The 21,462-nt window shown below is 55.9% G+C and overlaps 1 protein-coding gene and 1 long non-coding RNA gene across 2 annotated transcripts in view; both read left to right on the forward strand.

The window, feature by feature from the left end:
- QSOX1 (quiescin sulfhydryl oxidase 1) overlaps positions 1–20,421 on the forward strand; it is a 41,391-nt gene extending 20,970 nt beyond the window's left edge. Inside the window, exons 5-13 of the mRNA XM_067728805.1 lie at positions 1,170–1,260; positions 3,895–4,040; positions 5,670–5,804; positions 8,037–8,166; positions 11,508–11,630; positions 12,625–12,772; positions 16,392–16,571; positions 18,603–18,822; positions 19,671–20,421. Coding sequence (XP_067584906.1) covers positions 1,170–1,260; positions 3,895–4,040; positions 5,670–5,804; positions 8,037–8,166; positions 11,508–11,630; positions 12,625–12,772; positions 16,392–16,571; positions 18,603–18,802 — 1,153 coding nt within the window. The 3' untranslated portion in view covers positions 18,803–18,822; positions 19,671–20,421. The remainder of the gene's footprint in view (positions 1–1,169; positions 1,261–3,894; positions 4,041–5,669; positions 5,805–8,036; positions 8,167–11,507; positions 11,631–12,624; positions 12,773–16,391; positions 16,572–18,602; positions 18,823–19,670) is intronic.
- On the forward strand, positions 4,048–5,578 carry LOC137219758 (uncharacterized). The gene is made up of 2 exons (XR_010941232.1): positions 4,048–4,662; positions 5,047–5,578. It is a non-coding gene; the product is annotated as an uncharacterized lncRNA (long non-coding RNA).
- Positions 20,422–21,462: the final 1,041 nt, after the last annotated feature.

The following is a 21,462-nucleotide window of genomic DNA, read 5'->3' on the forward strand; positions in this document are numbered from 1 at the left end:
CAGCCTCTCTCAAAGTGATCCTTCTAGAGAGCTTTAGGGAGGAGGCGGGGACCTGTGGTGGAAGGTGGGCTGCCTCTTCCAGAGTGTGAGTGGGAATGGACGGGATGGGGGCGAGTTACATGGTCAGCCGTCTGTGGGCTCGCTCTTCTGCCAGCCTTGGGGAGGTCTGGGGAAGTTGCCTGAGAGGCCACCTGCTCCCACCCCAGGGGCTCTCAGTGACCATCCACCCACTGGGGTACACTCGGGCCCCCACCTCTCTGGCATGGCGTTTGTACTGTTGCTGGGCTGGGCTCCACTGGCCCCATGTTGCGCCTTCTGTTTGGAGGTAACCACTGCCCCATCATTGGATCCAGAGGAGGGAAATAGGTCATCAGGTTGGGGACAAAAGTAGATGCCGTTGTCTCCTGTTACATGTCTAATGATGTTCTGCTTTTAATTGAAATAAGGGAACAAATCATTTTTGTATCATGCAATTGTTTTCTATTGAAACTCTGCATTTTTAAAACAGCTTGTATCTTAATTCTTTGATTTGGGGGGAATAATAAGATTTGCCTTCTTATTAATTTCCACCTTCGTCCTGGGGCCCTAGTTTCCTCGTATTAAAATAAGGAGGTTAAAATCTTAAAATAAGATTAGATAGCTTCTAAGATCTCCTGTACCCAGGACTTTCTGATTCTTTAGTTCCTTTTGTATGCCTGCTCCAGGGGTGGAAAAAGCACATCTCCCAGTTGGTAGTGGCTTAGCACAGATCAAGGCTTGTGTCTGATGGGTAGTAAACACCAGCTTCTTAGGGGACCAGTAAAAACTGCCCTCTAAGCCTGGGCCTTACCCAGAGCATAGAAACACCTGGTCTCAAAGCGTGCCTCCCCCGGTCTCCTCCTTAGACTGCCCGTACACACTCCTGATGCTGAAAAAACAACCCAAATAGGTGGGTGAAGTGAAGAACCAGGTTTCGGTAATAGGCAGAGAGCGTCTTTTGAGACTCAGGGTTTGGTTTACTCCCACTGGAGCGCTGGCATGGAGAGACTTCCTCGAAGTCTTGTGTGCAAACAGAGGAGGAGGTGTGTGTGGCCGTATTCACGGTACTGGGTCAGCCACGTCTGCTGTCGCCGGCAGTTTTGCTTTCTTCCCACCACAGAGAGAGTGACTGCCAGCGTTGTCTCTTGCAGGCTGAAGGAGATTACTGGATTCTTTGCAAGAAATGATGAAGATTACCTGGCCCTGATCTTTGAAAGGGAAGGCTCCTACCTGGGTAGAGAGGTGAGCTGCCTGCACGGTCCCACAGCTCCTGCATAGCCGCTGGGAGAGAGCCAAGAGCAGGGCTGTTCCTGTGCCCTTCTTAGCCCAGCACTGGCCTGACCCCTGCTGGGGGAAACGGGAAGTGTAGGAGCTGGACCTTTCTGTCTGCTTGGATCTTCCTCGTGGAAACTGAGAATGATAACACCTGCTGTTTATTGAGCATTGCACTAGATTGCTGACACACGTAGTTGCTGATCTTTCTAATTAACGAAGATGGTCAAATAACAGGTCGAAGATCACACAGCCAGTGAATTGGTAGAGCAGGACTTCAAACCAGGTCTGTCTGCCTCCAAAGCTTGTGTTATTTCCACACTACCTTGCCCGCAAAGAATTGGAGTCAAAAATCGGGGGGGGAGGGAACATCAGAGAGCCTCTAGTCCCTCTTGAGGAAACGGGGTCCCTTCCCAGGTGAAGCAGATCACAGAATCAGGCGGGTTGGAATCTCCACTTCATCACTTATGTGCTGTGTCTGTGATCACGTTACTCAACTTTCTTGAGCTTCGTTTCCCTACCTTTGAAGTGGTGACAGTTACCTTTTTCAGAGTATGTTTGGGAACATCAAGTGAGGCGGTTTAGAGGAAGAGCCTGGGTGAGTAACTGGCACAGAGTACGTGCTTTATAAAGAGCCGTCCCCGGCCTGATGCAGAGAGTCTGCCGTTCCACCGCTGCCTCATGGACTTCGCGGGCCACTGGGCTTTTCCCAGATGCAGAGGTGGGACAGGGTCGGTGCTTGGGAGAAGTTCCAAGGCAGTGCAAGGAGATAGAGAGAGAGGGGATGAAATTAAACACCACTGTGGACTCCGAATGGTTTTCCTCCTGAAACTCCCCAAGCACAGTTGAACGCTCTGAGCTGTCTCCAGACCTCTCAGCCCCGAGAGGGGAAGCATGGAGGTGGGATGGGCAGGGAGCTTTGCTGAAGGAGTCCCATTCCAGGCCTGGCGTCATGCCTGTACAGGTGATTGATAAATGTTCATTGGAATCAGCTCTTCCTCCTACGTTCCCCCATTCCCCTAGTCACCAAGGGCACTGGTCCCGTGTCCATGCAGAGGTGCCCAGGGATGGCTAGTTTGAGAGTCAGGAGGGCACAGTGGCCAAGAGCCCCAGCTCTGGAGGCAGATCGATCTGGGATTGACAGCCCAGCTCAGGCGCTTGCTACATGAGTGACCTGATCACATGATTTCACTGCTGAGCTTCGGTTTTTGCGTCTACTATACGATAGGAGTTTTATTTTTTAAAGAAATACTTACGTACATAACTATTTACTAGTCATTGTTAGAAGCACTTTTATAAAATTAACCCATTCAGTCTTCTTAACAGCCCTTGGAGGTGGGTATTGTTATTACAATTTTGCAAGTAAGGAAGTTGAGTCTGGGAGAGGTTTAGTCTGGGGGGGCAGGATTTAAACCCAAGCAGCCATGGTATACTGCACCACCTGGCTTGGTCTGCTAGTAATTGTTCCTATTTCATAGTAAGTATTATTTTGAAGATTAAATGAAACAGTCTATATACAGAACATTATACCTATTTAATAAATGTTACCTAACAGTATATTTCTCCTTCTTAATCCTTTCTAAAAATAAAACCGTCACGTCTAAGTATGTTTTTCCGATTTGGAATATAGACAGAAAGTCTTACAAATATCAGAACAAAACTGAAACCACTTTTATTTTCTTCCAAATATCAGATACATACACTTTTTTAATTTACTTTTTTTATTGGAGTATAGTTGCTCCACAATGTTGTGTTAGTTTCTGCTGTACAGCGAAGTGAATCAGCTATATGTATACATATATCCACTCGTTTTTGGATTTCCTTCCCATTTAGGTCACCACAGAGCATTGAGTAGAGTTCCCTGTGCTATACAGCAGGTTCTCATTAGTTATGTGTTATACATATTAGTGTATATATGTCAATCCCAATCTCCCAGTTCAGCCCACCCTCTGCTTTCCTGCCTTGGTGTCTATATGTTTATGCTCTACATCTGTGTCTGTATTTCTGCCTTGCAAACAGGTTCATCTGCACCATTTTTCTAGATTCCACATATATGCGTTAATATACGATATTTGTTTTTCTCTTTCTGACTCACTTCACTCTGTATGACAGTCTCTAGGTCCATCCACGTCTCTACAAACAACCCAATTACGTTCCTTTTATGGCTGAGTAATATTCCATTGTGTATATGTACCACATCTTCTTTATCCATTTGTCTGTTGATGGGCATTTAGGTTGCTTCCCTGACCTGGCTATTGTAAATAGTGCTGCAGTGAACATTGGGGTGCATGTGTGTTTTTGAAAACCACATCTTTTTATGCCTTTTACAAATTGTTCTCATTGGAAAGAAAATTACACCAAATTGGGACTGTCCTCAAGGATTCAAGATGTGTGGTCCGCACCATTCCGAGCAGGCAGCATTTGCACTCCTTACAGCAGGGCAGATGTAGTTGGCGGCAGGAGGCTCTCACTCATCACGATAGTCTACTCTTGGAAAGGTTTCGAGTCTGGCTAGAGCACAGCTGCCACCAGGCGCCTGCTCAGGCCTTCCCTCTGTCCAGTGGCTTGGCCTACGCACCACCAAGTGTCTCACTGTCTCTGCAGGTGACTCTGGACCTGTCTCAGCGCCGGGGCATAGTGGTGCGCAGGGTCCTCAACACACAGCATGACGTGGTGAACGAGTTTGGTGTCACCAGCTTCCCATCTTGCTACCTGCTGTTTCGGAATGGCTCTTCCTTACGGATCCCCGTGTGAGTGTCTCTCTGCCCCCTCTCTCCCCTCTCCCCACGCTCCTCCTTTCTTCCTGCCTCGAGAGGCTGCCAGCCTTTCACAGGGGCTGACGGGTTCTTTCTCCTGTGAGTCTTCCGAGGAGTCCATGGGCACCCTCTGCAAGAGAAGCAGATATCTGCCTACGGTGGGTGGGGTGGTGGGCATGCTACAGCCAGGAGTCCGGGCCCAGAACGCTGCCCCCAGCTCAGCAGTTCAGCCTCAGGTCCCCGGCACGCTCAACACCCAGCGTTGGCGCTTCTGCCCCATCCCCACCGCGGCCCTGGCCCTATTCCCCATCCTCCTCTCTCCACAGACAGACTCATTGGCAGTCTGCAAGTGCCTGGCAAACGCTCAGCTACGCCTGACCCTCCCTCCCTTTGGTTTTCTAATTGCAGAAAAGTTCATTAGGAGCCAGACAATAGCCAGTTCCGAAATGCCAAGAGAGAACAATCAGGCCAGCCGCAGCCCCTCTGTCAGGCTCCCGCTGCTGAATGGTGCCAGATGGTGCCTCAGTGCCCTCCCTGGGCAGATGATTGATGTCCACCCGGCCCTGCAGGCAGGAGTGCGAGGGCCAGGGAGACCAAGGCTGGCCTGAGATGTCCAGTGAGCCACTCCTCAGAGCCATTAGTGCCCTCCTGCACCAGGGCTGGGCAGCGCGGCCACTCGCCCTCACCCGGCCCCAGTCACCTGGCAGCACTGGGCCAGGCCTCGTCAGAGAGCGCTGGCGGGGGGGCGGTGGGGGGGGGGCAGGACGATGGCCGCGGGGACAGGGAGGGGCAGGAAGTGCCGGTCCTGGTGGGGAGCGGAGGCATTGTTTCCTCTCTTGGAGCTGGCGGAGGGGAAAATTGTTTGTGACGACGCTGCTTCTAGCCACCTGCTCGTCTGTAAACATGGGGCCGGGACAGTGGAGTGGAAAGCAGTGCTTCCCAGTGCCAGGTCCCCTGGGGTGTCCCGTCACGCTGCTGGTCTTCACATCCCTCCCTCCAGGGCCCTTGACCAGGAGGCGCCGCCTGCCCTTGAGGACTCCTCTTTATGAGACGAGAGAGAGAAATCAAAAGGATCGTCAGAAATGTCGTGGTTTGGGGTCGTTGCTGCTACTTTTTAAAAATCATGTATCAAACTCCCTTGACCTCCCTGGGGAGTAATGTCACCTCTGGTACCTTGGAGCAAGCTTGTGAGCTTCCTTGAGGCCACGTGCCACTTTGTAGCTTTGGTCTCTGGGGAGGGTCGTCAAACCCACCGTCCGGTCCGTGGCCAGAAGGAGCGCTGTCCCCAGAGGGCCCTCCTGCCCCCGAAGGTGCCCTGTCTCCCCACCTCTCCGAGGCAGGTTGAGGAATTCACGGGCCCAGCCGCTTTTCCAGGTGGGTTTTGACTTCAGACTGGTGTCAGAGAGGCTTTCCACAGCATGAGCAGTGAATAGAAAGGTTAACGTGAGGCAGGGCTGCCCCAATTTTTACCTCACTGAGGATAAGACCGATCCAGGTTCAAATATTTCTGAATAAACATTCCTGTCAGGTGAGCCACCCGCCTCCTCTCCTGCCACGAGTTAGCTCTGGGGTTTTGTTCCTCCGTGCTCACTGCCTCTCCCCCATGGTTCCCTTCCCTCACAGGCTTATGGAATCCAGGTTCTTCTACACCATGTACCTGAAGAGGTTCTCCAGGGACACCAGCGAGACTGTCCCCACCCCGACTGCGCCGAACACCTCTAGACCCATAGCCCCTACCGTGTGGAAAGTTGCAGATCCGTAAGGCCACGCCTGGGCCTCCTCTTCCCTTCCCTTCCTCACCCTCTCTTCTAATCACAGACACGCCCCCCTTCCTTCCACACTCTGTTCCTTGTCACAAGCTTGGCACGTGTCATACTGAGCCCAGACCCCCCGAGGGCTGGCCTTGGCCTATGGGGGCCCCCGGCCGCTGGCCACGCACAGGAGAGTCTTAAATGGGCGGAGGCGGCAGCGTCTGCTGACTGTGTTCTTCATGATGGAACGCATACTTTCCGATGCCCACATTCCTTAAGCTTAACTATTCAAGACCAAGTAGAATCAGCTTGGAAGGATAATGTGCAGCCTCCAAAACAACTTCCCACCCAAGCAGTTATTTCTGCAGGGCAGATGCAAGCCCTGCCCAGAGTTTACAGTCCCTTAGCAGCATCCCTTCTAGGAAGGCACCCGACCTCACTTGAATGCTTCTGGTGTCAGGAAGCTCACTACTTTTCAAGATAGCCAGTGTCATCATGCACAGTTGTCAGCACGAGGTAACTGTTCTCTCTGAGGCTCCTTGGCTGTGCCCTGGTGGTAGAATTTCTGCTTGTTGGGCAGGGAGATGGGGCTGTAGACCTCTTGCTCTGGCCCCCAGCATGGTACCACGTGGAAATGGCTGACCAGGCAGCTCAGAGCTGAGTCCAGAGAGCGGCTTCCACAAGGGGGGCTGCACGAGAGAACTGGGGGCAGGGTCACTGGATTTCGGGAAGGATTTTGCATCCCAACACGAGAGACTCTAAGGGTGGAAAGTGCTAGTGGAGAGGTTTGTAGTAAATCAGGTGGGAAGGAAAGAGAAAGTAAGAGGTGGGTATGCTCATTATAATCATTCAAATTATGATTATTCAGATCATTCAAATTGCTATTATGGCTGACACTTCTAGTCTTATGTGCCAGGCTCTGCTGGGCACTTCCGTCCATTATCTCCTCTAGTCAGGGGGCCACTCCTTAAGGCATAACACAGGAACGGAGAGGTAAACTGAGGCCCCAGGACATGGAAGTGGAGCAGAGGGAGGGGACTTTGGCACGAGGGTAAAGCGCAGGTGGCCACAGTGCTCACCCCGTCAGCTGACCTCGTTGGCTTCCCACCACCTCAGGAGGCAGGTGGGGCAGGAGTCCATTTTACAGGTGAGATCACTGAGGCCGGAGAGGCGGGTTGAGTTGCCCAAGACCCCAGAGCTAGGCCACCATAGAAGGAGGCAAGAATCTAGGGGTCAGGAGGCAGGGGTAGAGAAGCAGCCCTTCCCTCAGGACCCTGAGCCCAGATCTCACAAGAGCGTGATGGGCACGGGGTGGAGCAGCCAGCTGGGAGCCTGCAGCCCTTCCCCCAGGGCTGGGGTCAGCCCGAGAGGTGCAAGATGGAGCCCTAATGCCCAGGGTCTGGCAGCTGCAAGGACGTCAGCCAAAATAAACGTAAAACCCCACTTCCCCTTCTCCCCAGCCCCATTCTCAGCCTTGGCGGGCAGCAAACCCTTGGTCTTTCAAAGAGCACCCAGCTTCCCGAGCCATGTTGTGTGGGTGCGCCCCTGTTGGTCTACTTGTCTGTCCCTAGGGATCTTTGTTCAGAACAGAGAATGAAGCTCAACCTTCTACTAGTGGCCTGATAAAAACACCTTTAGTGAGTGATGGGAGAGGCTGGCCCTGGACCTGCAGAGGGGGAACCCTACTCTGTGCCAGGAGCTGCTGAGAGTTTTACATTTGTGCTTTTGTTTGATCCTCTCAGCAACCTACCTGTGAGCAAGTTATTACTATCCCCATCTTACAGATAAGGAATTGAGGCTCAGAGAAGTTAAGTAATTTGCCCAAGATAACACAGGTAGTTACTGGCAGAGCCAAGTGCTAACCTATTTATTTTATTTTATTTTTTTACTGAAGTGTAGTTGATTTACAGTGCTGTGCCGATCTCTGCTGTACAGCAGAGTGACTCAGTTATACACAGACAGACGTTCTTTTGCATTATGGTCTATCACAGGATATTGAATATAGCTCCCTCTGCTATGCAGTAGGACCTTGTTGTTTATCCATCCTATGTGTAATAGTTTGCATCTTTTAACCCCAAACTCCCAATCCTTCCCTCCCCAACCCCAAGTGCTAACTCACAGGACTCTGTGACCATCAGTAGTGCCTCCTCTTCTCTCCCTTTGGCCCTGGGTGCTTCTCCCCAGCCCCTGCCCCATGGTTAATACTCTTTTCTCTCCCTGGCTCCTTCTGGGTCCTTAGCTCCAAGATCTACATGGCTGACCTGGAATCTGCACTGTACTACATCCTCCAGGTAGAAGTGTCCAAGTTCTCTGTCCTGGAGGGGCAGCGCCTGGTGGCCCTGAAAAAGTTCATGGCGGTGCTGGCCCAGGTGAGCAGGACCCTGCCCTCCCTTGTCCGGCAGCCCCACACCACATGGGATCAGTGCGCATCCCTGAAGCAGGCGCCGGGCCAGCCCCTCCCTCAGGAGCTCGCGGTCGGGCTGGACACCTGGACCCGCGGCTGTCCCAGTCTACTATGGGCTGCTACCCTGCGGTCTGCGCCCTCCTCCCGTCAGCCCCGTACCACCAGGGACAACCCCCTTCCCTCACCCTGCCCTGTGCAGGGGGGTGGGTGGGACCCAGGGCCTGATGCCCTGGGGATATTCCCAGCTGGCTCTGCCTGCCTGAGTCCTCTACCTCAGGCCGAGCCTGGAGTGCAGCCTCACTCCCTGCCGCGGTCACTGGGAAAGCAGGACCCGTGGACCCCAGTGAAGGAAAGAAGGCTTTTCTGAATCTCTTTTCCCTCCCAGACTCTGGCCAAAGTCTGACGCAGCTCCCTGGCCTTAGCCGTGCCTTCCTTATTCCTTTGTAGTTTCCTGCCAGCATGGCTACTTCTCCAAGTGTGGCTCCTCCTTACTGAGGACCTGATGTGTGTCAGGCATTTAATCCTCTTAATCTCGCCGCAGGGTGGCAGGTGCCACCCCCATTTAAGAAGTACAGGTCGCTCAAGTGATGTGCCTTAGGCCTCCTGTTTGGTGGTGTCGTGGCCAGGATTTGAACCGGGGTCCCAGCTTTAGAGCCTGTACCCCTTCTCTGCCACGCTCCTTGCTCGTCTCTCAAGGTGAGATGTGGGCTGCCTCTTCCCTCTGCACCTGCCGCCTCCTCCCTCCCTGCATCCTTCTCTGCGGCTGCAGGTCCACTGCCAGTGCTGCCCTACTTAAATCCCCACGCTCTGGCTGCAGAGGACTTGCTGAGTCAGGTGCGGGCTCTGGTCCCCCTCAGAGGCTGACTGCTGACTCAGCCACCCTCGGCCCCCGGGAGCCAGGTCTGAGCCCCTCCTTCTGGCGCAGGTCTGCGGGCAGCTGGGACTACCTCTGGGGGTGGTCTGCGCCTCTCCCTCAGGAACTGCCGCCAGCCTGGTCCCTCTTCCCTCCTCACCAGGCCTGGCCCTCTGGTCCACTTGGCTTAGTGACGGGCATCTGTGGCTGCACCGAGGACCCTGTGAGGTGGCAAGTGCTGTCACAGCGCTGTTCCGGTCTAAGGCAAGACAGCTTTCAGCCCCTCTCAGATGTTCCACGCAGACTGGGCCCCTGTTCTTCAGCCCAGTCTGATAATAGAGCCTTTCCTCAGAGGCCTCGTGAGCTGCTGGGTCCTCAAGTTGCCGAGGCCCAGGGTGGCTGACCCAGAGGCTCAGAGGGGAAAAGTCCTCGAGTAGTTCTGTGTGCTGTCCTCCTGCCTGACACGTGAGGCGGGGCCCCAGGAAGCAGAGAGGGGTCCCCTTACCCCCCCAGTCCAATCCACTCTGAAGCACTCATCCCAGGGGAATTATCGTGTGCTGCTTGTATCTCTCAGCTGGACTCGAAGCTCGTTTGTGTTTGGCTCCCAGTGGGACTGTTGCAGCCAGTGTGAGGGAAAAGAATGAGACCCAGGAAATGCCCGAGCGGGGCAGAGGCTTAAGCAGCACCCTCTCCGTGGTGCCCGCCGAGCTTCTGCCCTCAGCAATGCTGGAACTGAGTTTGGGGTGAAGGAGTCCTCCCTGCCAGAAGCCAGGACCCTCTGAGAGGAGAGTGGAGGGCTGGGGGGCACGGGCTCAGGGGCATCTGCTGTGCAGCACAGCCCCTGGAGGCTGCGGAGTATTCTGGCCCTACCCTTGCCTGGGTAGCTTTATCCTGAGGAGCAATAATAGTAGCAGCTACCGTTTCTTGAGCTCTGACAAGGTGTCAGACTCTGCAAGGTACTCCTTTGTGTTTTAGCTTATCTGCATTTCTCAGAACAGACTCCACGGGGTGGGTGCTAGCATTATCCCATCACAGAGAGGGGAATGGAGGCCCAGAGGGGTAAAGCACCTTGTCCAAGGTCCTCCAGCCGGTGAGAGGCTGAGCTGAGATTTGCGCCTACGTCTCGTCTAACCCACACCCTTATGCACTCCGTGCGTGGAGCACTGAAAGGCTGAGTGAGTAGAGCTCACTCTGCCTGCTCAGCCTTAGGGACCTGTCAACTGTGAGTATGGCCAGTTGGGAGGCACTGCCCGGCGGCCCAGCCCGGGATCTCCCTGCTCCCTCACGGAAGCGGCTGGCAGGACTGGCCACTGGGTGGCGTGTGGTCACCAGGGTTTCCCTGCTCCCGGCGCAGGGTGACTCCCTGTAGTCCAGAGCCCCTTAATTCATCCTTCCTCCTGACACCGTGGCCTTAGAGGGCGTCATCCTTCCAAATCAGGACGATGGGTGAAGGTCAGTGAGAAACGCTGACTTGAAGCTGTAAATTCGTGTTGAGAGCCCAGAGGCCCGTGTGAGCTGACCAAGAGGGAGCGTGTCAAAGCACAGGATTCTTTCCGGCCACTTCTGCTGGGGGACAGTGTCCAGCCTGGAGATAAGAATACGCCATGACTTTCTCAGAGGACTGGGTCCCTTGGCAGGTTTTTCTGTTTAGGGATCAATCCTGTCTGCAGCACCCTTCTTCTCACAAATGCTTTTCTTTGCTGTTTTTCCTCCTGTGTTGCCCTCTCGACCTGCCCCTTCGTGGTTTATCTGACCTGCTCTGCTACTGCAGCCCTCTCTCTCCCTCCTCCCCCCACCCTGGGTGTGTTTGCGCGTGCGGTGCGCGCACACAGGCATCCATCCTCGTCCCTGGAGTCCTTGTGGTTTTAAAGTGCTGATACTAATCCGATTTGAGTTGACTTATTGTCAGAGTGGCTTTTCATGCTCCCCAGAGACTGTTGGGAGTTCCCATCAAGATTTGGATCTCGGCTCAAGCCCCTGCACTGCCTCGTCCCCATTGGCAGCCCGTGGAATACAAATGAAAGGCCATTTGCCAGCCTCGCCCAGCTGGTCAGTTAGCGAGTCAGCTGCTCTGTCAGAAGATGAGCTGAACAGAGGCCCGTGTGGCCCAGGGGTCCCAGCAGCCCTGGGCAGCGACACAGGAAGGTGCTCAGCCTTCCTGCCAGTGAGCGTGTGGTCGGGTCAGAACCGGAGCCTGCAGCCTGGAGAGGGGGCGGCCTTGAGGGCCTGGTCCCACTGAGCGCCTCTGCCCACCCCTCCCCCTCGCCTTCGCAGGTGCTCCAGAGCAAAGGTAGTGAGGAACCCACATGTGGGTGTTAGGCAGGATGTTTTCCCGGTGGTCTTGGAACATTCTAAAAAATGCCTCGGCCCACTTCAGCCTGGCCCCCGGCCTTCCCCAGGACTGCGGAACTCTGGGGGAATTATTTCTCACTCTCCCCTTATCGCTCCCATAGTACTTCCCTGGCCAGCCCTCGGTCCAGAAATTCCTGCATTCCATGAGTGACTGGCTCAAGAAGCAACAGAGAAAGAAAATTCCCTACGGTTTCTTTAAAACTGCCCTGGACAGCAGGAAGGAGGTGAGTGTGGGAGGGCTAAGGAGGATCTCCACCTCATGCTTGATATCTATGGGAGTGGAAGGGCTTCACCCTGTCACCTCTGACCTCTGTCACCGACCTGCACTCAGGAAGGAGGCAGTGATCGTGGTCGGGTCCTCCCATTAGGAGCGAGTAAACTGCTGTTTATTGAGCCCTCTCTGTACAGACCTCATTTAATCCTCGCAGCATGAGTGGAAGGCAGATATTATCCCCATTTAGCAGATGAAGAAACAGAGGTCAAATAAGCTAAGATCATACAACCTGTAAGTGGTTGGGCTGAGATTTAGAACCAGTTGTGAGACCCCGGTGGTGAGAGAGCTTTTTTTTTTTTTTCTGCGGTACGCGGGCCTCTCACTGTTGTGGCCTCTCCCGTTGCGGAGCACAGGCTCCGGACACGCAGGCCCAGCGGCCATGGCTCACGGGCCCAACCGCTCCGCGGCATGTGGGATCCTCCCGGACCGGGGCACGAACCCGCGTCCCCCGCATTGGCAGGCGGACTCTCAACCACTGTGCCACCAGGGAAGCCCGGTGAGAGAGCTTTCAATTCCAGCCCTCTGTTGCTCCCTGGCGTGCTGTGCTCCTCAGCAACGCTTCTGTCCAGGGGCAGCTTTCTGGGCTCCTGCTCTCACAAAGGTGGGCACGTCAGCCAGGAGAGGTGCAGAACCTCACAGACGTGTGGGGTGTCAAAGCTTGACGGGACCTTAGAGATGACCCCCCTCGTTCTACAGAGGGGAGGCTAAGGCTAGAGTAACGATGTGACCCGGTCTGTGTCACGGGTTCTCAGACCTACTGCTCCTTTGACGGGTGTCGCCAGTGGAAGGGAAATGCCACCTTCAAGGTGATAAACTGAGAAAGGGACCATTTGTTCTGGGGCTCTGTGCTGACCTGGAGTCTTCTGCAAGTTGCCCTCCCCACTTCCCACGCCAGCTCCTTTTTCTTCTCCGCATATGCATTCACGCTTGTGTGTGTCCCTTAGGGTGCTCTGACTGCCGACAAGGTGAACTGGGTGGGCTGCCAAGGGAGTCAGCCGCACTTCCGCGGCTTTCCCTGCTCCCTGTGGGTCGTCTTCCACTTCCTGACCACGGAGGCAGCTCGACAAGATGTAGACCACTCACGAGAAACAGGTGAGTCTGGGCCTGTGCACCCCTTGTGCCTCAGCCGGCCCTGTCCCGCCCTCCGCTGGCTCCCCGCTGCAGGCCTGAATTTAGGGGAGTCCGCCTCTGCAGCTGGCCACACACAAGCAGCGGGCCTGGAGTAACCACTCAGCCCTGCCCGCTGCCCCCGAGGTGGTGCCCCACCAACGGGCGTGAGGCTGCTCCCTGGCTTTCTTGTAGCCACAAGCCTGATTTATTTTTAGTCTTCCCAAGAGAGTTCTGGTTCTATTTTTTATACTCCCATAAAGAAAAGAACTATGTCTATTTCACAGTTTATGCAGCTGATACCGTAGACTCAACAACTTTACTGCATTTCCCACTGAAAAATCATTTTCTAGGGGAACCTGGGGAAGTACTTTTCCCCCTTTGCCCTGTTTCATCCCCAAACCATGCAGCTGCTCTCCACAACCCACACTGCCCCACAGCCGCACAGAGCAACTGAACAGGTGGGCATCTAGCTCACGGAGGGACCAGGCTGACGCCAGACCCTGGCCCAGCCTGGAGGATACAAAGGAGGAAGAGGCAGTCCCTGCTCCCAGTGGGCTGTGAGACAGGTGGGCACAGGGCTGCCATGCAGCCTGCCAGGGCCCAGGGGGAGAGCAAGATGTGCGGGTGGAAGAGAGGGAACGCTCCACGCCATCGGGAAGGGTGGGAGGAGGTAAGTGAGGGGGAACGATGGACAAGAGTCCCCGACAGAGGAGACGGCCTGTGCAGAGACAGAGGGAACAGGGGGAGCTGCCGGATGTGCGGACAGCCAGCCAGTCTGTCAGCCCGGATTTACGGAGTGTCTCCAAAGAGCCGGGCCCTGCTCTAGGGGTGTGGTACAGCAATGCATACAGCGAGATGTCCCTGCCTCAAGGGGACAATAGTCCAGTGGCAGGAGACAGACAGTAAACACACAGATCATTTCAGGTGTGATGGTGAGTCGGTGAAGAAGACAGAGCCAAGCGGTGGGGGAGGGGGGCTGGAGAGGGGATGCTGTGTTTAGACAGGGTTTCTGGCTGGGGGAGGCTTCTCGGAGGAGGGGCCCCTGTGCTGAGACCTGATTGGTGAGAGGGAAGCAGCGGTGGGACATCTGGGATGAGAGCCCCCCGGGCTGTCTGCTCAGGCTGCCATAACAAGGTGCTACACACTGGGTGGCTTAAACAACAGAAACGTGTCTTCTTACAGTTCTGGAGGCTGGAAGTCCACAATGAAGACGTTGGCAGGGTTGGTTCTGTTGAGGCCTCTCCTTGGTTTTGTAGATGGCCATATTCTCCCTGGGCCTTCCCACGGTCCTCAGTGGGGGTGTTCCTGGCTACGTCCAATTTCCTCTTCTTACAAGGACACCAGTCATATTGGATTAGGTTGTACCCCAGTGACATCATTCTCACTTAATCACCTCTTTAAAGACGCTGTGTCCAACCAAATACAGTCACATTCTGAAGGACTCAGGGCTAGGACTTCAACATAAGAATTTTAGAGGACACAGTTCAGCCCATAACCCAGGTCAAGGACTAGTAAGTTCAGGGAACAAGTCTGGTGTGTGTGCAGCACCAAAAGGCGGCCAGTGTGGCAGAGCCTGGGAGTGGGAGGAGCAGGAGAGGAGGTGGGCTTGGAGGTCCTGGTGTGGGAGGGAGGGAGATTTCAGTCTCTGCATTATGAGAATCTACTAGGGACCTTAAGCAGGAGAGTGATGCGCACGAGATCGGTGCTTTAGAGCGATTACTGGGTGGAGGGTGGGCTACAGCAGGGCAAGGGGGAGGCAGAGCAGCCAATTAGGAAGTTGTGGAACTTGTCCAGGAGAGGTGGTGGTGGCCTAGACTAGAGTTGTAGGTGTGCACATGGAAGAAGAAGTGGGCAGGTTTGGGAATATTTTAAAGGTAGAGCTGATAGGACTCAGTGACGGATTGGATGAAGACTATGCAGGATCAAGGACTTTGGTCAGACCTTGGACTTGTTGGGCCTGAACGTCAGGTAGTTGATGGTCCTATGAGCCGAGAAATGGGAAGGCTCAGGGCGGGGAGGGAGTAGATGGGGGAGGGTACACTTAGTGGTCTGTGCCTATTGGATCTCTGAATGGAGATGTAGACAGTTGAGTCTGCAGTTCTGGGGGGAGGTCCAGGATAGAGATACAAGTCTTGTGGTCATTAGCATATAGACGGTAGTTCAGGCCTCGGGACCGGAGGAGCCCATTAGTGGGTGGGCAGAGAAGAGGGCTGAGGCCTGAGCTCTGGGGCATTCAGCATCCAGACCTCTGCTGGGGGCGCAGGGGCCAACAAAGGAGACTAAGAAGGAGTGGCCATTGCAATTTCAAGAGGTCCCCCAACATGAAGAGTTTCAAGAGCGAGAACATAGTCAGCCAAGTGGGGAGGTGGTGTGAGGCGAGGACCTCCCTGGCGAGAGCTGTGTCAGTGGATTAGTGGAGAGAGAGGCCTGGTTGGGTTGGGCTGAAGAGAGAGGAGCCGGGAAGAAATTGAAGGTGATGGGGGAGTGATTGGGGTGTGACTGGGGTCAGAGAAGGGGTTTCTTCGTTGTAGTTCTTTTTTCTTGTCGGAAGGAGCCCATACAAGGGAGAAATTGATGATGCCGTAACACAAGAAAACATTCGCGGGAGTGAAATCTTGGAAGAGGCGAGAGGGGTGAGGTCCAGAGCATGAGCCAGGCGGAGGAGGCGAGGATAGCTGCAGGGCAGGTGGTGAGTGGGTGGCGGGGGTGGAAGCAGGAGCTGAGGGGGCTGAGGAGGTGAGAGACAAGGCACAGCTTGGCGTGGGCACTGACGTCGCCAGAACCGAGGGCACGGGCAAGGGTGGTGCATGGGACAGAGAGCTGCGTGCTGCAGTCCCAGTGGATGGAGGGGTCAGACTCGGAGTTGGAGCTTTTAAAGGGCTGGGGGGATCGCAGCAGGAAGGAGAGAGAGTTTGGAAGCAACCGACAGCAGGGAGAGTACTTCCGCCACCTCCAGCCCTGAGTGTGGAAGACGGAGGGGTTTAAGGGGAGCGGGTTTGGGGGAGCAGTGGTATCTTCAGGGAGGAGCCTGTGTCAGAGCAAGAAGAGGGCGGGTATTCAGAGCCTGTGCTGTTGCCAGGCCAGAGAGCCCAGTGGGAGGAAGTGAGGGGGCCGGGGAGAAATGGAGACAAATTAGGGAGCGTTCGGGGCCAGATCGGGATGGGCTGTGGACGCAGCATGGCACGATGGGGAGCGAGTTGGAACAGGAAGCCTAAAGCAGGAGGGGCAGAGTAGGGGCCCACGGGATGGGGGATGGGCACCGTGGCCCCTGCCTTCCTCTCCAGCCACGTCTCTAAGAGCCTGAGTGTCCTGACAACGCGTTTGGACTTTATCCTGAGTGTCTGTAAGTGATGAGGGCCTGGATAAGAGGCAGACGAGGGAGACTGAGGTTTACGAGTTTGGAAGGAGATGGGGTCAACTCGAACATGCCCCCTGGGAGGTGAAGTAGACAGGGAGACCTGAGCCCCTCACCAGGTGGGCTGGGGTGTGTGTTCCCCGTGCAGAGGCGACCACGGTGGGCCTGTGATGGGAACAGTGGTGGAGCCAGCAGGGACAGGCAGCCAGAAGGGCCCCTGTGACTGGAGTCTCCTCTCCCCTGTAGTCAAGGCCCAGGAGATCCTCCAGGCCATCCGGGGCTACGTTCGCTTCTTCTTTGGCTGCCGAGCCTGCGCTGGCCACTTTGAGCAGATGGCCACTGAGTCCGTGCACCAGGTGGGGAACCTGAGCAGCTCCATCCTCTGGTTCTGGTCTAGGCACAACAAGGTCAACGCTCGCCTCGCAGGTAAGGAAGGGCCTGCCTCCAAGGCTGGAGTCACCTGCAGAGGGAGGGTGAGGCGGGGGAGCTTTGGAGTCTGGGACCAGAGGCAGGAGTCGGGACCTTCTTTGTCCTCTAAGTTATACCCTGTGTTTCATGGTGCTTCTCAGCACCCAGAGCCCTTTCACGTGCTCTGCCAGCCCTGCTGATGTATGTCAGTATCATTAGACCTATTTTCTAGATGAGGAAACTCAGGCTTTGGCACCGTGAGACCCTGGTCTTCCGATGCCATTGCTCACTCTCTCGCCCACACCAGGGCCCCTCCCTCTGGCCTGTTGGGGTCCCTTTCCTGCCTCGCATGTCCTGCTTTCTGGCTCTTGGCCCCTTACTCAAACCAACAGAGAGGAGAGAGCTGGGCCTCTCCCCGCCCTGGGAAGGGTATAACGATAAAATATACTTGAAGAGAAAATCCTGGTCCTTCCTGGAAAAACCAGGGACTGATTCTCCCGGGAGAGGCCTTGTCTTCTGAATATACCTCATTTACAGTGTTTTCTATTCCCCGTGCACAGGAGTCAGATGGGTCCAACAGGCAAAAGCATTAAACTCCAGAGGTGGCCAGAAGCTGGTGGGTGGGGAGGGAGCCACCTGTGGATGGAGCCTGGGCTTGTCTGTGGGGAGAGAGGAAGTGTGTTTGGCTGGGACAGACCTCCCAGGGGCGGCGGGAGGTGGGGGATGAGGCCTGGGGTGCGGCCAAGGTCAAAGGAGCCCGTGGAGCAGGTGGCTGTGCAGGCGGCTGCACTTGGTCTGCATCTCCTGGGGCCTCCTGGTGGACTTCAAAAGAAGACACGTGCTGTCTCTCCTCCCACCCCTTCTCTCCCTGCCCCTGTCTGCCCCTGCCACCAGATGCTCATTTGACCCTCCAGCCTCAGGACCTGTAGGCTCCTGGCTTCTCTGGGGGCCCAGCTGCTGCTGGAGGGCCAGGAGCCCACGCCTCTCCCTGAAGGGAAGGCCGAAAGGAAGGCAGTGTCCTACTCTCTCTAGAGGGGTCCTTTCAGATCAACTAGTAACAATAATGAGCAGGTGCAAATGGAGTGCTCACTTTGCAAGGCCTGATCACTATGACTTCTCACTGGACCCTTGGAATCTACATGTTGCTCCCTCCCCAAAATAATCATTCTGATTTTTACATCACTTACTGCTGCTGCTTCCTCATTCTGGCCAGCAACTTTTTTTTTTCCTATTAAACCCTTTAGGGGAGGTACCTCCTCCAAGAGAGATGGGCTGATTGCCATTCCCCAGGTGACACTGGAAGAGGGGCCGGTGGCAGGCCCTCTGGGGCTCAGCCTGGGGCTCTGCCCACAGTGCCAGTCCTGCTTGGGGTCCCAGTAGCCTGGTGGGAAGGGCAACTTCTTGACTCTCTCCTGGGTGTCCTTTTCCCCATCCAGGCCCCCAGGCCTCCCCACACCCCACCCCTTGGGGCCCACCTGACGAAGAAATTCCACTAACTCCTACCTACCCCAGAGGGCTGCAGGGGGTAAAGGAGATGCCTCGTAACTACCATGTGCCTTGAGCTCTTGCTTTAAAAACATTTTCCCTTTGATTACAAAAAGAATGTATCTTCACTTGCGTAAAACCTGGGAAATTTTAGAAAAATGCAAAGAAGATACATACTAGTGGACCATGCAGTCTGCAAGACAGATCGTTCTGAGTCTTCTCGCCCTTTCTCATGTCTGGTCCAGGGGTACAAGCCAGCAGTGAAGTTGACAAAGAGAGACAGTGGGTTAACACGCGGAAGTGACTGGAAGGGAAACTGTGGAGTTCTGGGGGTGGGGGAGGGTAGGAACGTCCTCTCCCAGAGAGGCACCAGTGTTGGGCCCTGCGGTGGGCCAGGCTCTGTGCTAGGTCTTTCATCTGCCCTCTCTCGCGCCCATCCTTTCCCAGGGCAGCAGTGCCCCCTTTTTGCAGATGAGGGAGCTGGCATTCTGAATGGAAGAATGCGGTCTGGGCTTCCGGGTGGCCAGTGTGTCACAGGCAACCTGTGTGTGCTTCCCTCCCCAGGTGCTCCCAGCGAGGACCCCGAGTTCCCCAAGGTGCAGTGGCCACCCCGTGAGCTCTGTTCCGCCTGCCACAGTGAACTCCAGGGTGCGCCCGTGTGGGACCTGGGCAACACCCTCAAGTTCTTGAAGACCCACTTCTCCCCCAGCAACATCGTCCTAGACCTTCCTTCGGCTGGCCTGGGCCCCCGGAGGGGTGCATAGAGGATGGCAGTCCCCCCAAGGCAGGTGGAGCTGGAGCTGGCGATCGGAAATTTTACTCTGGGCCCTGAGAAGGCTGAGATCATGGCGGGCCCAGGGACAATGTCCCCTGGAACCACCATCCCAGATGTTCCAGCAGAGGGACCTGGGGCAAGTCACCCCCAGGAGACGCAGGCTGGCCTCAGCATGGCCAGAGATGAGCCAGACCAGGAAGCTCCTGAGCACATAGCGGGGCTTCAGAGGGATAAGTTGGAGCAGCCAAAGGGGCGGCAACGCTTGAGCAGGGGAGACACAGGAGCCGTGTTGTTGGCCGTGTTCTTCCTGGCTGGGAAGAACTTCCCCAGAGGCCCTTCAGAGCTGAGGCGAGTGGGCCGCAGCTCCAAGCAGCTGGCCAGCGACCCTGACGGGGAGCCAGAGGCTGGGGCCAGGCAGGGCCGGAGCCAGTGGCTGCAGGTGCTGGAAGGGAACTTCTCCCACCTGGACATCAGCCTCTGTGTGGGGCTCTCCTCCGTGTCCTTCATGGGTCTGCTGGCTGTGTACACCTACTTCCGGGCCAGGATGAGGGCCCTGAAGGGCTATGCCAGCCACCCCGCAGCCCGAACCGCCCAACTTGGGAGGGGGCAGGATAGGGAGCTGCCATCCCTGGGCTCTTCCAGCCCCCTGCACCCCACCCCTCCCACCTTGTTCCTTGTCCAGGAAAATCTAGGAAAACCAGTTACTGCAGCAGACCTCCCTGGGGCTTCTGGGAAGGGATGTTCCATAGACAGGAAGACATGTCCAGGTTCTGCCAGCAGAGGGGGAGGACAGCCTTGGGCAGTGGGGTCAGGAGACTCCATCCTGGGCCTCTCAGCACCGAATTCCTCTTTTTCAGCTTGTTTGAAGTCCTCCCTCATTCTTCCTGAAGCTTCAGTGATTCCCGCTTGGTGTTGGCCCTAAACTGGGGCAAGTGAGGCTGCAGTCTCCAAGGTTTCCCATCTCCAGAGGAGGGGCCCCTGGGGCTGGAGTGGACTCCTTACTACATCCCGGGACTCCGTCCATCCTGCTACAAAGAGCCCTTTGCACCAGAGAAGGAAGGACTGCCTCTGGCCCTCTGTGCCCGCCCGTCCTCCAGCCCCTCAGACCCTCCTGGGTGGGGTTTGGCTTTACGGTGGGCTTCGGAAGCTTCTGGAAGTCATGCTGGTCTCCCAGGTGAGGTCTGTGGGAGGAGGGCCTCTGGCCGGCTCCTTCCCAAACCTTGGGTACAGGAAGGGTACAGGCTGGAATCGGTGTGGTGATGGTACTGGGTTGGGGGCGGGGGGGGGTTAGGGAGGGCTGTTGGGATCTCTAGTGCCTTAGCTGTGAGAGGCTGAGAGAAGTGTTCGCTTTGAACATGCTTTGGCTTCTCCGCATTGGGCTCCACCCCTCTTGGAGCTGGGTCTTTTGTCTCTTGTTGATTTTCATCTCCAAAATAGATGCTAATCTTTACTGTGGAGGGAGGGGAGTGTCGTCCCTCTCAAGGGTCCACCTCCCATCCTGTAGAGGTTAACAGGGTCAGAGGGGAGGATGACGCTGTACACATGCTTGATCCCCACTCTGCCCCACGGTCGAGGGGGCTCTGGAATAAATTATTTTTGTTAAGGCAAGCGCCGGTGTGTTCCTTAACTTGCTACTAGTGTCCGGGGCTGGGTAGAATGTGCAAAACCCAGCCTGACCTGGGATGCAGCCAGCTCTCGGGGGGTCAGAGCACCCTTGTCATAGCCCCTGTCTCCTGGATGGGGCCCTCCCCCACTGTCCACAGAGCTCTCTGTGACCCAAGCCCCTCAGTCCCGCCTCCCCCCACCCCCGCTCCCCCGCCCTCCCAGGGAGCACCTGCCCTGGTGCTCTCAGTTCTGCTCCAGGAACCTTGGCCTGCGCCCGCCTGACCCCTCCTCAGGCAGGCGGCCTACATCTCCAGCTCTCCTTGGAGGAAGGAGAGAGGGCTTGTTTTCCAGAGCCAGCCTGGGCTGCCTGCTCAGCAGGGAGGAGTCAGCCAGATTGGAGAGCCTGCCCCTAATCCGGCCTGCTGGGTTCTACAGGGATCAGAGCAGCTGATAATGAACCTCATTAAGGGAGAGCAGGAGCCTCAATCCGATTTGGGGTTTTCTCTTGGACATCTTCGCTCTGCTCAGATGGCCTCGGCCCTGTGTGGAGCAGGTGGGGTGCCAAGCACGCTCCCTCTGCTGGGGCAGCTGGGGAGGGTGGAGGGGGGCAGGCAGGTCGACCCCCCGCTTCCCTGCTTGTGTTAGCCCTGTGTCACCTCCTTAGCTGCCTGGCTCCTCGGGTGGATTGCAGCCCGGAGCCTCTCTGCAGGCCTCTTGTCTGTCCAAGAGTTTCCTCTCTGTGTCCTTGCTCTAGTCACCCACCTGCCCCCTCCATCCTCCAAGGCGGGCTCGGCTCATCTCCACCCCTGCCCCATGGGGCCCTGGCTGACAGGCTGACAGGCCCACCAGAGGGTGAAAGAGGCTCCCGGGGCCAGTGCCCACTGGGCCAAGACCGCTTGAGTACGCCCGCTCCCTCACCCCCTGGAACCTGACACGATGCCAAAGCAGAGGATTTCTTCCAGCCAGCCCTTATGGCTCCAGTGACCGTATTTTCTAAAACCAGGCTCGGGTGTTCAGAATTAGGACGAGGCTGGAAAAGCTGAT

The sequence above is a fragment of the Pseudorca crassidens genome, chromosome 2 (genome assembly GCF_039906515.1).
Source record: "Pseudorca crassidens isolate mPseCra1 chromosome 2, mPseCra1.hap1, whole genome shotgun sequence".
Classification (NCBI taxonomy): domain Eukaryota; kingdom Metazoa; phylum Chordata; class Mammalia; order Artiodactyla; family Delphinidae; genus Pseudorca; species Pseudorca crassidens.